The sequence below is a fragment of the Salmo trutta genome, chromosome 7, assembly GCF_901001165.1.
Source record: "Salmo trutta chromosome 7, fSalTru1.1, whole genome shotgun sequence".
NCBI classification, from domain to species: domain Eukaryota; kingdom Metazoa; phylum Chordata; class Actinopteri; order Salmoniformes; family Salmonidae; genus Salmo; species Salmo trutta.
Window position 1 is genome coordinate 59,725,580 of NC_042963.1, and position 17,274 is coordinate 59,742,853.

The following is a 17,274-nucleotide window of genomic DNA, read 5'->3' on the forward strand; positions in this document are numbered from 1 at the left end:
CAAAAGTATATTCTTTAGAATACAGTAAAGAACACAATTGTTTGTGGGGGGGGGGTCCCGGGGGGGCAGTCCAGGAATTGGTAGGTGGGGGGCAGTCACCAGTGCTAAGCTACGCTTCATCTCTTCTCCGAGCTGGGTCTGGCCACAATACTTCGTCCACATCACAAGATACGTTTTCTCTTGCCAAACATCGAGGGAAGTATCTCCTAGCATGGTGTATCCAACCTTGGACAGAGGCAACCTCTATGTCCCCACATGCGTCCTCCATTGCCGGGAGAAGCAGCATGCGGGCATAGGGTTGGCGATCATACACTTTCCAGCGCCAGGCTGAGAAGAATTCCTTTATGGGATTTAGAAAAGTTTAATATGGGGGTAGGTACAAAACTACAAATTGTGGATGGGTGGCAAACCAGTTTTGGACCAGAACAGCCCGGTGAAAACTAACATTGTCCCATAAAACCACAAATCTAGCAGGCTCCTGATCTGGATCAGGGACAAGCATTGTGTAAAATGCATCCAGAGAAGTGAGCATATGGCCGGTGTTGTACGGACCCAGTGTGGCATTGTGATGGAGGACCCCGTTTTGAGTGATGGCAGCACACATAGTTATATTACCCCCACACTGTCCAGGGACATTGGTAATTGCCCTCTGTCCTATTGTGTGTGTGACCTGGTGAATAAGTGTAGCATTTTGATTGGTTGTGTTTGGAAAAGGAAAGCAAGTCACTTCCTGTTAAATCAAATCAAATGTATTTATATAGCCCTTCGTACATCAGCTGATATCTCAAAGTGCTGTACAGAAACCCAGCCTAAAACCCGAAACAGCAAGCAATGCATGTGAAAGAAGCACAGTGGCTAGGAAAAACTCCCTATGAAAAACTCCCTAGAAAGGCCAAAAACCTAGGAAGAAACCTAGAGAGGAACCCGGCTATGAGGGCTGGCCAGTCCTCTTCTGGCTGTGCCGGGTGGATATTATAACAGAACATGGTCAAGATGTTAAAACGTTCATAAATGACCAGCATGGTCAAATAATAATAATCATAGTAGTTGTCGAGGGTGCAACAAGCACGTCCGGTGAACAGGTCAGGGTCCCATAGCCGCAGGCAGAACAGTTGAAACTGGAGCAGCAGCACGGCCAGGTGGACTGGGGACAGCAAGGAGTCATCATGCCAGGTAGTCCTGAGGCATGGTCCTAGGGCTCAGGTCCTCCGAGAGAAAGAAAGAAAGAGAGAATTAGAGAGAGCATATTTAAATTCACACAGGACACCGGATAAGACAAGAGAAATACTCCAGATGTAACAGACTGACCCTAGCCCCCCGACACATAAACTACTGCAGCATAAATACTGGAGGCTGAGACAGGAGGGATCAGGAGACACTGTGGCCCCATCCGATGATACCCCCGGACACGGCCAAACAGGCAGGATATAACCCCACCCACTTTGCCAAAGCACAGCCCCCACACCACTAGAGGGATGTCTACAACCACCAATTTACCGTCCGAAGACAAGGCCGAGTATAGCCCACAAAAATCTCCGCCATGGCACAACCCAAGGGGGGGGGGCGCCAACCCAGACAGGAAGACCACGTCAGTGACTCAACCCACTCAAGTGACGCACCCCTCCCATGGACGGCATGGAAGAACACCAGTAAGTCAGTGACTCAGCCCCTGTAATAGGGTTAGAGGCAGAGAATCCCAGTGGAAAGAGGGGAACCGGCAAGGCAGAGACAGCAAGGGCGGTTCATTGCTCCAGCCTTTCCGTTCACCTTCACACTCCTGGGCCAGACTACACTTAATCATAGGACCTACTGAAGAGATAAGTTTTCAGTAAAGACTTAAAGGTTGAGACTGAGTCTGCGTCTCTCACATGGGTAGGCAGACTATTCCATAAAAATTGAGCTCTATAGGAGAAAGCCCTACCTCCAGCCGTTTGCTTAGAAATTCTAGGGACAATTAGGAGGCCTGCGTCTTGTGACCGTAGCGTACGTGTAGGTATGTACGGCAGGACCAAATCGGAAAGATAGGTAGGAGCACGCCCATGTAATGCTTTGTAGGTTAGCAGTAAAACCTTGAAATCAGCCCTTGCCTTAACAGGAAGCCAGTGTAGGGAGGCTAGCACTGGAGTAATATGATCAAATTTTTTGGTTCTAGTCAGGATTCTAGCAGCCGTATTTAGCACTAACTGAAGTTTGTTTAGTGCTTTATCCGGGTAGCCGGAAAGTAGAGCATTGCAGTAGTCCAGCCTAGAAGTAACAAAAGCATGGATTAATTTTTCTGCGTCATTTTTGGACAGAAAGTTTCTGATTTTTGCAATGTTACGTAGATGGAAAAAAGCTGTCCTTGAAACAGTCTTGATATGTTCTTCAAAAGAGAGATCAGGGTCCAGAGTAACACCGAGGTCCTTCACAGTTTTATTTGAGACGACTGTACAACCATCCAGATTAATTGTCAGATTGAACAGAAGATCTCTTTGTTTCTTGGGACCTAGAACAAGCATCTCTGTTTTGTCCGAGTTTAAAAGTAGAAAGTTTGCAGCCATCCACTTCCTTATGTCTGAAACACAGGCTTCTAGCGAGGGCAATTTTGGAGCTTCACCATGTTTCATTGAAATGTACAGCTGTGTGTCATCCGCATAGCAGTGAAATTTAACATTATGTTTTCGAATGACATCCCCAAGAGGTAAAATATATAGTGAAAACAATAGTGGTCCTAAAACGGAACCTTGAGGAACACTGAAATTTACAATTGATTTGTCAGAGGGCAAACCATTCACAGAGACAAACTGATATCTTTCCGACAGATAAGATCTAAACCAGGCCAGAACTTGTCCATATAGACAAATTTGGGTTTCCAATCTCTCCAAAAGAATGTGGTGATCGATGGTATCAAAAGCGGCACTAAGATCTAGGAGCACGAGGACAGATGCAGAGCCTCGGTCTGACGTCATTAAAAGGTCATTTACCACCTTCACAAGTGCAGTCTCAGTGCTATGATGGGGTCTAAAACCAGACTGAAGCGTTTCGTATACATTGTTTGTCTTCAGGAAGGCAGTGAGTTGCTGTGCAACAGCTTTTTCTAAAATTTTTGAGAGGAATGGAAGATTCGATATAGGCCGATAGTTTTTTTATAATTTCTGGGTCAAGATTCGGCTTTTTCAAGAGAGGCTTTATTACTGCCACTTTTAGTGAGCTTGGTACACATCCGGTGGATAGAGAGCCGTTTATTATGTTCAACATAGGAGGGCCAAGCACAGGAAGCAGCTCTTTCAGTAGTTTAGTTTGAATAGGGTCCAGTATGCAGCTTGAGGGTTTGGAGGCCATGATTATTTTCATCATTGTGTCAAGAGATATAGTACTAAAACACTTTAGTATCTCCCTTGAGCCAAGGTCCTGGCAGAGTTGTGCAGACTCAGGACAATGGAGCTTTGGAGGAATACCCAGATTTAAAGAGGAGTCCGTAATTTGCTTTCTAATGATCATGATCTTTTCCTCAAAGAAGTTCATAAATGTATTACTGCTGAAGTGAAAGCCATCCTCCATTTGCGAATGCTGCTTTTTAGTTAGCTTTGCGACAGTATCAAAAAGACATTTCGGATTGTTCTTATTTTCCTCAATTAAGTTGGAAAAATAGGATGATCGAGCAGCAGTGAGGGCTCTTCGATACTGCACGGTACTGTCTTTCCAAGCTAGTCGGAAGCCTTCCAGTTTGGTGTGGCGCCATTTCCGTTCCAATTTTCTGGAAGCTTGCTTCAGAGCTCGTGTATTTGCTGTATACCAGGGAGCTAGTTTCTTATGACAGATGTTTTTAATTTTTAGGGGTGCAACTGCATCTAGGGTATTGCGCAAGGTTAAATTGAGTTCCTCGGTTAGGTGGTTAACTGATTTGTCCTCTGACGTCCTTGGGTAGGCAGAGGGAGTCTGGAATGGCATCAAGGAATCTTTGGGTTGTCTGAGAATTTATAGCACGACTTTTAATGCTCCTTGGTTGGGGTCTGAGCAGATTATTTGTTGCAATTGTAAACGCAATAAAATGGTGGTCCGATAATCCAGGATTATGAGGAAAAACATTAAGATCCACAACATTTATTCCATGGGACAAAACTAGGTCCAGAGTATGACTGTGGTAGTGAGTAGGTCCAGAGACATGTTGGACAAAACCCACTGAGTCGATGATGGCTCCGAAAGCCTTTTGGAGTGGGTCTGTGGACTTTTCCATGTGAATGTTAAAGTCACCAAAAATTAGAATATTATCTGCTATGACTACAAGATCCGATAGGAATTCAGGGAACTCAGTGAGGAACACTGCATATGGCCCAGGAGGCCTGTAAACAGTAGCTATAAAAAGTGAGTGAGTAGGCTGCATAGATTTCATGACTAGAAGCTCAAAAGACGAAAACGTCATAGTTTTTTTTTTGTAAATTGAAATTTGCTATCGTAGATGTTAGCAACACCTCCGCCTTTGCCGGATGCACGGGGGGTATGGTCACTAGTGTAACCAGGGGGTGAGGCCTCATTTAACACAGTAAATTCATCAGGCTTAAGCCATGTTTCAGTCAGGCCAATCACATCAAGATTATGATCAGTGATTAGTTCATTGACTATAACTGCCTTGGAAGTGAGGGATCTAACATTAAGTAACCCAATTTTGAGATGTGAAGTATCACAATCTCTTTCAATAATGGCAGGAATGGAGGAGGTCTTTATACTAGTGAGATTACTAAAGCGAACACCGCCATTTTTAATTTTGCCCAACCTAGATCGAGGCACAGACACGGTCTCAATGGGGAAAGCTGAGCTGACTACGCTGACTGTGCTAATGGCAGACTCCACTAAGCTGGCAGGCTGGCTAACAGCCTGCTGCCTGGCCTGCACCCTATTTCATTCTGGAGCTAGAGGAGTTAGAGCCCTGTCTATGTTCGTAGATAAGATGAGAGCACCCCTCCAGCTAGGATGGAGTCCGTCACTCCTCAACAGGCCAGGCTTGGTCCTGTTTGTGGGTGAGTCCCAGAAAGAGGGCCAGTTATCTACAAATTCTATCTTTTGAGAGGGGCAGAACACAGTTTTCATCCAGCGATTGAGTTGTGAGACTCTGCTGTAGAGCTCATCACTCCCCCTAACTGGGAGGGGGCCAGAGACAATTACTCGATGCCGATACACCTTTCTAGCTGATTTACACGCTGAAGCTATGTTGCGCTTGGTGACTTCTGACTGTTTCATCCTAACATCGTTGGTGCCGACGTGGATAACAATATCTCTATACTCTCTACACTCGCCAGTTTTAGCTTTAGCCAGCACCGTCTTCAGATTAGCCTTAACGTCGGTAGCCCTGCCCCTTGGTAAACAGTGTATGATCGCTGGATGATTCGTTTTAAGTCTAATACTGTGGGTAATGGAGTCGCCAATGACTAGGGTTTTCAATTTGTCAGAGCTAATGGTGGGAGCCGTCGGCGTCTCAGACCCCACAGCGGGAGGAGTAGAGACCAGAGAAGTCTCGGCCTCCGACTCCGACTCACTTAATGAAGTGTTACTTCTAGTCCAGCCTAGAAGTAACAAAAGCATGGATTAATTTTTCTGCGTCATTTTTGGACAGAAAGTTTCTGATTTTTGCAATGTTACGTAGATGGAAAAAAAGCTGTCCTTGAAACAGTCTTGATATGTTCTTCAAAAGAGAGATCAGGGTCCAGAGTAACGCCGAGGTCCTTCACAGTTTTATTTGAGACGACTGTACAACCATCCAGATTAATTGTCAGATTCAACAGAAGATCTCTTTGTTTCTTGGGACCTAGAACAAGCATGTCTGTTTTGTCCGAGTTTAAAAGTAGAAAGTTTGCAGCCATCCACTTCTTTATGTCTGAAACACAGGCTTCTAGCGAGGGCAATTTTGGGGCTTCACCATGTTTCATTGAAATGTACAGCTGTGTGTCGTCCGCATAGCAGTGAAATTTAACATTATGTTTTCGAATGACATCCCCAAGAGGTAAAATATATAGTGAAAACAATAGTGGTCCTAAAACGGAACCTTGAGGAACACCGAAATTTACAATTGATTTGTCAGAGGACAAACCATTCACAGAGACAAACTGATATCTTTCCGACAGATAAGATCTAAACCAGGCCAGATTAGATTTTTGTGTTTTAGGTAGAGAATTGTGTGTAGTGTTTTGAAAAAAGTGTTTTATGCAATTGACAACTGAGTCAAAGGCTGATAAATAGCTTATGGTTTTGGATATTTGGTGTGTAGTTTTGCACTTTAAGTGAGAAGTTTCAAAAATCGTGTGACATGAAAAGATTTTGTGTAAGCAGTTGGAAAAAAACTGTATTAAAATATTACAACACTATTCTATATAGTACTAATATGTACTATAATGCACTATATTGGACTACTATACTGTGGTCTACACTAATACTACTGTATGTGTAGTGTGTGATACTATAATACTGTGTACTATGAGTGTGAGTGTGTGTGTGTGCATCGTCTTGTGTGTGTGTGTGTGTACTCTGTGTATGCGTGTGTGTGTGTGGTTTATTTTTGTGTGGGTACTGTGCGTGTGTGTGTGTGTATTTTTGTGTGTGTACTCTGTGTGTGTGATGTATTTGTGTGTGTGTGTGTGTGTGTGTGTGTGTGTGTGTGTGTGTGTGTGTGTGTGTGTGTGTGTGTGTGTGTGTGTGTGTGATGTATTTGTGTGTGTTTACTGGGTGTGTGTGTGTGATGTATTTCTGTGTGTGTGTGAATGTGTGTGTGTGTGTGTGTGTGTGTGTGTGTGTGTGTGTGTGTGTATTTGTGTGTGTGTGTGATGTATTTCTGTGTGTGTACTGTGTGTGTGTGATGTATTTGTGTGTGTGTGTGTGTTGTATTTCTGTGTGTGTGTGTGTGTGTGTGTGTACTGTATTTCTGTGTGTTTACTGGGTGTGTGTGTGTGTGTGTGTGTGTGTGTGTGTAGTGTGTGACCTGGTGAGTTGCCAGCTGCCGGAGGTTCCTCGCTGTGAAGACGGTCTGACTGTGGTGCTGACTAACCCTGGAGAGTGTCAACCCATTCATCACTGTGGTGAGTAAGACACACTGTAACGGTTTTGACTTGAGGTTATCGTTTATAGGGGTGACAGGTAGGTTGTGCCTACCAGAGAATATATTAGTTTCTCCTTTTGGTTTGGGAGGGAATGAGTCCCATCTGGTCCGTCAAGTCTACCCCAATACAAAGGACTCATGTAAAAGTCAGGATGGAAATACACTTTTCATAAACCCTTAAAACATTGGAAATAACTTCAAAACAACTGTATTCTTTTGCGTGGGTTGTATTAACAACATAAATGATCACACACACAACAATATAACAAATAATGAGCTCTGATTCCTCCAGAAATGTCCTGTACCTCGGGCCTAAAGAGTCCAGCCTGGTAAACAAGTTCAGAGAACTCAAGTGACCTTAGTCACGCAATGTTTGTCCGTTCATACCAGTGTCGCGTAAACCCAGTGTCAATCATACAATCAAAATAACAAATATTTTACCACACAACTATAAAGTGTATCACATCTTAATAAGTCTTCAACTACAACTAACTACATAAATCATCACGGTATACATCACACCAAAGCAAATGAAATACCGTATACAAAAAAAGTTGTGGTAAGTCAGACAAGCCAATCCGCTGACAGATCTCCAGCTGAGAAAGAACGGAGAGGTGTAGTCCACAGAAGCAAAGAGTGGATCCGGTCCTGGGTAAACTTGCTATTAGGCTACAAAGCACACTTTTATAATCAACAAAACAAACAGAAGAGAGAAGCTCGCTATTTAATTGGGAATTAAAGGGGAAGCGCCCTATTGGAAGGAGAAGCACTATTTAATTGGCAATTAAAGGGAAAGCGCCCTATTGGAAGGAGAAGCACTGAGACGGTTAAGAAAAATTCAGGGCCGTCACAACACCCATCCTAAATTATATGATCTCTATAATTAAGGATGACTTTCTGACTATCTGGATATTTGACTATCTGGCTATCTGGATATCTGACTAACTGGATATCTGGATATCTGACTATCTGGATATCTGGATATCTGACTATCTGACAATCTGGCTATCTGCATATCTGGATATCTGACTATCTGGATATCTGGATATTTGACTAACTGGATATCTGGATACCTGACTAACTGGATATCTGGATATCTGACTATCTGGATATCTGGATATTTGACTATCTGGCTATCTGGATATCTGACTAACTGAATATCTGGATACCTGACTATCTGGATATCTGGATATCTGACTATCTGGATATCTGGATATCTGACTATCTGACAATCTGACTATCTGACTATCTAGCTATCTGGATATCTGACTAACTGGATATCTGGATATCTGACTATCTGGATATCTGGATATCTGGATATCTGACAATCTGGCTATCTGGATATCTGACTAACTGGATATCTGGATATCTGGATATCTGACTAACTGGATATCTGGATACCTGACTAACTGGATATCTGGATACCTGACTAACTGGATATCTGGATATCTGGATATCTGACTATCTGGATATCTGGATATCTGACTATCTGACTAACTGAATATCTGGATACCTGACTATCTGGATATCTGGATATCTGACTATCTGGATATCTGGATATCTGACTATCTGACAATCTGACTATCTGACTATCTAGCTATCTGGATATCTGACTAACTGGATATCTGGATATCTGACTATCTGGATATCTGGATATCTGGATATCTGACAATCTGGCTATCTGGATATCTGACTAACTGGATATCTGGATATCTGACTAACTGGATATCTGGATACCTGACTAACTGGATATCTGGATACCTGACTAACTGGATATCTGGATATCTGGATATCTGACTATCTGGATATCTGGATATCTGACTATCTGACTAACTGAATATCTGGATACCTGACTATCTGGATATCTGGATATCTGACTATCTGGATATCTGGATATCTGACTATCTGACAATCTGACTATCTGACTATCTAGCTATCTGGATATCTGACTAACTGGATATCTGGATATCTGACTATCTGGATATCTGGATATCTGGATATCTGACAATCTGGCTATCTGGATATCTGACTAACTGGATATCTGGATATCTGACTAACTGGATATCTGGATACCTGACTAACTGGATATCTGGATACCTGACTAACTGGATATCTGGATATCTGGATATCTGACTATCTGGATATCTGGATATCTGACTATCTGACTAACTGAATATCTGGATACCTGACTATCTGGATATCTGGATATCTGACTATCTGGATATCTGGATATCTGACTATCTGACAATCTGACTATCTGACTATCTAGCTATCTGGATATCTGACTAACTGGATATCTGGATATCTGACTATCTGGATATCTGGATATCTGGATATCTGACAATCTGGCTATCTGGATATCTGACTAACTGGATATCTGGATACCTGACTAACTGGATATCTGGATATCTGGATATCTGACTATCTGGATATCTGGATATCTGACTATCTGACTAACTGAATATCTGGATACCTGACTATCTGGATATCTGGATATCTGACTATCTGGATATCTGGATATCTGACTATCTGACAATCTGACTATCTGACTATCTAGCTATCTGGATATCTGACTAACTGGATATCTGGATATCTGACTATCTGGATATCTGGATATCTGGATATCTGACAATCTGGCTATCTGGATATCTGACTAACTGGATATCTGGATATCTGACTAACTGGATATCTGGATACCTGACTAACTGGATATCTGGATACCTGACTAACTGGATATCTGGATATCTGGATATCTGACTATCTGGATATCTGGATATCTGACTATCTGACTAACTGAATATCTGGATACCTGACTATCTGGATATCTGGATATCTGACTATCTGGATATCTGGATATCTGACTATCTGACAATCTGACTATCTGACTATCTAGCTATCTGGATATCTGACTAACTGGATATCTGGATATCTGACTATCTGGATATCTGGATATCTGGATATCTGACAATCTGGCTATCTGGATATCTGACTAACTGGATATCTGGATATCTGACTAACTGGATATCTGGATACCTGACTAACTGGATATCTGGATACCTGACTAACTGGATATCTGGATATCTGGATATCTGACTATCTGGATATCTGGATATCTGACTATCTGACTAACTGAATATCTGGATACCTGACTATCTGGATATCTGGATATCTGACTATCTGGATATCTGGATATCTGACTATCTGACAATCTGACTATCTGACTATCTAGCTATCTGGATATCTGACTAACTGGATATCTGGATATCTGACTATCTGGATATCTGGATATCTGGATATCTGACAATCTGGCTATCTGGATATCTGACTAACTGGATATCTGGATATCTGACTAACTGGATATCTGGATACCTGACTATCTGGATATCTGACTAACTGGATATCTGAATACCTGACTATCTGGATATCTGGATATCTGACTATCTGGATATCTGGATATCTGACTATCTGACTATCTGACTTTCTGGCTATCTGGATATCTGACTAACTGGATATCTGGATATCTGACCCTCTGACTGTCTGGATATCTTGATATCTGACTATCTGGCTATCTGGATATCTGACTAACTGGATATCTGGATATCTGACTATCTGCATATCTGGATATCTGACTATCTGGATATTTGGATATCTGGATATATGACTATCTGGATATCTGGATATCTGACTATCTGACTATCTGGATATCTGGATATCTGACTAACTGGATATCTGGATATCTGACTATCTGGATATCTGGATATCTGACTATCTGGATATCTGGATATCTGGATATCTGGATATCTGACTATCTGACAATCTGACTATCTGGATATCTGACTAACTGGATATCTGGATATCTGACCCTCTGACTATCTGGATATCTGACTCTCTGACTCTCTGACTATCTGGATATCTGACTGTCTGACTTTCTGGCTATCTGGATATCTGACTAACTGGATATCTGGATATCTGACCCTCTGACTGTCTGGATATCTTGATATCTGACTATCTGGCTATCTGGATATCTGACTAACTGGATATCTGGATATCTGACTATCTGCATATCTGGATATCTGACTATCTGGATATTTGGATATCTGGATATATGACTATCTGGATATCTGGATATCTGACTATCTGACTATCTGGATATCTGGATATCTGACTAACTGGATATCTGGATATCTGACTATCTGGATATCTGGATATCTGACTATCTGGATATCTGGATATCTGGATATCTGGATATCTGACTATCTGACAATCTGACTATCTGGATATCTGACTAACTGGATATCTGGATATCTGACCCTCTGACTATCTGGATATCTTGATATCTGACTATCTGGATATCTGACTATCTGACTATCTGGATATCTGACTATCTGGAAAATTGACTATCTGACTATGTGGATATCTATCTGACTATCTGGATATCTGACTATCTGACTGTCTGGATATCTGACTATCTGGCTATCTGAATATCTGACTCTCTGACTCTCTGACTATCTGGATATCTGACTGTCTGACTTTCTGGATATCTGACTATCTGGATATCTGACTATCTGACTATCTGGATATCTGACTATCTGGAAATTTGACTATCTGACTATGTGGATATCTATCTGACTATCTGGATATCTGACTATCTGACTGTCTGGATATCTGACTATCTGGCTATCTGGATATCTGACTCTCTGACTCTCTGACTATCTGGATATCTGACTGTCTGACTTTCTGGATATCTGACTATCTGGATATCTGACTATCTGACTATCTGGATATCTGGATATCTGACTATCTGGATATCTGGATATCTGGATGTCTGACTATCTGGATATCTGACTCTCTGACTCTCTGGATATCTGACTCTCTGACTATCTGAGTATCTGACTATCTGGATATCTGTCAATCTGGATATCTGACTATCTGTCAATCTGGATATTTGACTATCTGTCAATCTGGATATCTGACTATCTGACTATCTGGATATCTGACTATCTGGATATCTGACTATCTGGATATCTGACTATCTGACTATCTGTCTATCTGGATAGCTGAATATCTGGATATCTGATTATCTAGATATCTGACTATCTGACTATCTGGATATCTGGATATCTGACTATCTGGATATCTGGATATCTGGATATCTGACAATCTGGCTATCTGGATATCTGACTAACTGGATATCTGGATATCTGACTAACTGGATATCTGGATACCTGACTAACTGGATATCTGGATACCTGACTAACTGGATATCTGGATATCTGGATATCTGACTATCTGGATATCTGGATATCTGACTATCTGACTAACTGAATATCTGGATACCTGACTATCTGGATATCTGGATATCTGACTATCTGGATATCTGGATATCTGACTATCTGACAATCTGACTATCTGACTATCTAGCTATCTGGATATCTGACTAACTGGATATCTGGATATCTGACTATCTGGATATCTGGATATCTGGATATCTGACAATCTGGCTATCTGGATATCTGACTAACTGGATATCTGGATACCTGACTAACTGGATATCTGGATATCTGGATATCTGACTATCTGGATATCTGGATATCTGACTATCTGACTAACTGAATATCTGGATACCTGACTATCTGGATATCTGGATATCTGACTATCTGGATATCTGGATATCTGACTATCTGACAATCTGACTATCTGACTATCTAGCTATCTGGATATCTGACTAACTGGATATCTGGATATCTGACTATCTGGATATCTGGATATCTGGATATCTGACAATCTGGCTATCTGGATATCTGACTAACTGGATATCTGGATATCTGACTAACTGGATATCTGGATACCTGACTAACTGGATATCTGGATACCTGACTAACTGGATATCTGGATATCTGGATATCTGACTATCTGGATATCTGGATATCTGACTATCTGACTAACTGAATATCTGGATACCTGACTATCTGGATATCTGGATATCTGACTATCTGGATATCTGGATATCTGACTATCTGACAATCTGACTATCTGACTATCTAGCTATCTGGATATCTGACTAACTGGATATCTGGATATCTGACTATCTGGATATCTGGATATCTGGATATCTGACAATCTGGCTATCTGGATATCTGACTAACTGGATATCTGGATATCTGACTAACTGGATATCTGGATACCTGACTAACTGGATATCTGGATACCTGACTAACTGGATATCTGGATATCTGGATATCTGACTATCTGGATATCTGGATATCTGACTATCTGACTAACTGAATATCTGGATACCTGACTATCTGGATATCTGGATATCTGACTATCTGGATATCTGGATATCTGACTATCTGACAATCTGACTATCTGACTATCTAGCTATCTGGATATCTGACTAACTGGATATCTGGATATCTGACTATCTGGATATCTGGATATCTGGATATCTGACAATCTGGCTATCTGGATATCTGACTAACTGGATATCTGGATATCTGACTAACTGGATATCTGGATACCTGACTATCTGGATATCTGACTAACTGGATATCTGAATACCTGACTATCTGGATATCTGGATATCTGACTATCTGGATATCTGGATATCTGACTATCTGACTATCTGGAAATGTGACTATCTGACTATGTGGATATCTATCTGACTATCTGGATATCTGACTATCTGACTGTCTGGATATCTGACTATCTGGCTATCTGGATATCTGACTCTCTGACTCTCTGACTATCTGGATATCTGACTGTCTGACTTTCTGGCTATCTGGATATCTGACTAACTGGATATCTGGATATCTGACCCTCTGACTGTCTGGATATCTTGATATCTGACTATCTGGCTATCTGGATATCTGACTAACTGGATATCTGGATATCTGACTATCTGCATATCTGGATATCTGACTATCTGGATATTTGGATATCTGGATATATGACTATCTGGATATCTGGATATCTGACTATCTGACTATCTGGATATCTGGATATCTGACTAACTGGATATCTGGATATCTGACTATCTGGATATCTGGATATCTGACTATCTGGATATCTGGATATCTGGATATCTGGATATCTGACTATCTGACAATCTGACTATCTGGATATCTGACTAACTGGATATCTGGATATCTGACCCTCTGACTATCTGGATATCTTGATATCTGACTATCTGGATATCTGACTATCTGACTATCTGGATATCTGACTATCTGGAAAATTGACTATCTGACTATGTGGATATCTATCTGACTATCTGGATATCTGACTATCTGACTGTCTGGATATCTGACTATCTGGCTATCTGAATATCTGACTCTCTGACTCTCTGACTATCTGGATATCTGACTGTCTGACTTTCTGGATATCTGACTATCTGGATATCTGACTATCTGACTATCTGGATATCTGACTATCTGGAAATTTGACTATCTGACTATGTGGATATCTATCTGACTATCTGGATATCTGACTATCTGACTGTCTGGATATCTGACTATCTGGCTATCTGGATATCTGACTCTCTGACTCTCTGACTATCTGGATATCTGACTGTCTGACTTTCTGGATATCTGACTATCTGGATATCTGACTATCTGACTATCTGGATATCTGGATATCTGACTATCTGGATATCTGGATATCTGGATGTCTGACTATCTGGATATCTGACTCTCTGACTCTCTGGATATCTGACTCTCTGACTATCTGAGTATCTGACTATCTGGATATCTGTCAATCTGGATATCTGACTATCTGTCAATCTGGATATTTGACTATCTGTCAATCTGGATATCTGACTATCTGACTATCTGGATATCTGACTATCTGGATATCTGACTATCTGGATATCTGACTATCTGACTATCTGTCTATCTGGATAGCTGAATATCTGGATATCTGATTATCTAGATATCTGACTATCTGACTATCTGGATATCTGGATATCTGACTATCAGACTATCTGACTATCTGGATATCTGACTATCTAACTATCTGACTATCTGGATATCTGACTATCTGTCTATCTGTCTATCTGACTATCTGGATATCTGACTATCGGTCTTTCTGGATATCTGACTCTCTGGATAGCTGGCTATCTGGATATGTGACTATCTGACTATCTGGATATCTGACTATCTGGATATCTGTTTATCTGGATAGCTGACTATCTTAGTATCTGACTATCTGGATATCTGACTATATGGATATCTGGATATCTGACTATCTGACTTTCTCACTCTCTGACTTTCTGACTATCTGAATATCTGATCGGACTTTGGTTTTTGTTCACTTGTGTGAGTGGTCATTTATGGAGAATATTTTTTTTAAAACAATGAATAAGCTTTGTCTAAATGAAATTACATGTTCCGTTTGGCATTGTTACACACAAGGATATACTGCACTATGAAATTTGAAATTCTTAATTAAAACAACAAACTTTGAATGTAGCTTTAATGACGGTATGTTGAGTTACTGCTGCATATTTAGCCAGGCTGTTCTGGCAAAAGTGTACTTTCCCCCATCTTCAATTTGTAATTCCAGTGCCCACCAGAGCATGGAGCAGAGTTGAGCAGTTGTAAATCCCGCTCGTTGCTCATGGAGCAGGAGCTCCATGTCCTTTCCGACCACTCTGCTAAAAACCGCTCCTCGATCACAGGAAAAAAACTGCCGCACCAAAATGGCTCTATTCATTAAAATCACAATTCAACCAACACCCATCTATTTTTGTGACTTCCAGGACGTACCATTCGGGTTTTGAAGTATTGAAAATGTGAAGAAAATAAATGTTTTACGTTGGTAAAAAGTAGAGACTCAGAGCTACAAAATTGTATATCATACACTGCATTTTTGAGGAACAATGGGAAAGTAATTCTGCTTTGAAAGTTGATAAACTTGTTAACTTACTTTTGAGAAAAGGGCCTTTGAATGTTTTGGTACCTACTGGAGAGCTCTCTCCTTTGTCTACACCCATTCAACATTGTTCACACCCTCTTCAACCAGCCCCACCCATCTCTTTAAGGATTCCAATGTGAGGTCATGTGATAAACAGTGAGTAGTGTAGTGAAGATTAAGACTAAAAGTGGTAGTAGCCTACAATAAGGAACAATTCCAGGTAAACAGAAAGTGTCCAGATAAAAATATTTTATAATTATTAGATGACTCTTAAAACCTCTTGGAACGCTCGTCCCGTATGCGGGATCAACATCCAGCGTAAAATCATTTCGCCATATTCATAACCGAACAATAGAAAAATTTCATTTTTTATTTTTTTCAAATATAGGACTATTTTATATCGTTTTATAGATACACCTCTCCTGAATCGAACCACGTTGTCCGATTTCAAAAAGGCTTTACAGCAAAAGCAAAACATTAGATAATGTTAGAGGAGTATATCGTCAAAGTATTCACATAGCCATTTTCCGACCAACCACATGCATTACAAATAACCAAAAAACAGCTAAATGCAGCACTAACCTTTGACAATCTTCATCAGATGACACTCCTAGGACATCATGTTACACAATACATGCATTCTTTTGTTCGATAAAGTTCATATTTATATATAAAAACAGCATTTTACATCGGCACGTGACGTTGAGAAACTATTTTCCCTCAAATGCATCCGATGAATCAGTGCTACAATTTACTAAATTACCATTCGAAAACATTTTTAAAATGTAATATTGTACTTCAAAGAATTATAGATGAACATCTCGTGAAAGCACCTGCATTGCCAGATTTAAAAATAACTTTACTGGGAAATGACACTTTGCAATAAAAGGGGATGCTATACTCAGAAAAATAGGCTAGCAATAAAGGTCTGCGCCATCTTGGAACAATCAAATATCAAATCTACTCTTGTATACTATTGTAAATATTCCCTTACCTTTGATTATCTTCATCAGAAGGCACTTCCAGGATTCCCAGGTCCACAACAAATGTAGTTTTGTTCGAAAAAGTTAATAATTTATGTCCTAATAGCTTCTTCTTGTTAGCGCGTTCCGAAGGCTACACAAAATGTTCCGTCATGCGCGGGACTTCTCATCACGAAAGTGCAAAAAAATAATATTTAAGTTCGTTCAAACATGTCAAATGTTGTATAAGATATATCTTTAGGGCCTTTTTCAACCAGAGCTTCAATAATATTCCAATGGGACGGTTGCATTGTCTTTCAAAACGTTTCGAAA

The 17,274-nt window shown here is 40.6% G+C and overlaps 1 protein-coding gene across 1 annotated transcript in view; it reads left to right on the forward strand.

The window, feature by feature from the left end:
- vwf (von Willebrand factor) overlaps positions 1-17,274 on the forward strand; it is a 182,633-nt gene that overhangs the window by 113,769 nt on the left and 51,590 nt on the right. Inside the window, exon 43 of the mRNA XM_029759558.1 lies at positions 6,942-7,046. Coding sequence (XP_029615418.1) covers positions 6,942-7,046 — 105 coding nt within the window. The remainder of the gene's footprint in view (positions 1-6,941; positions 7,047-17,274) is intronic.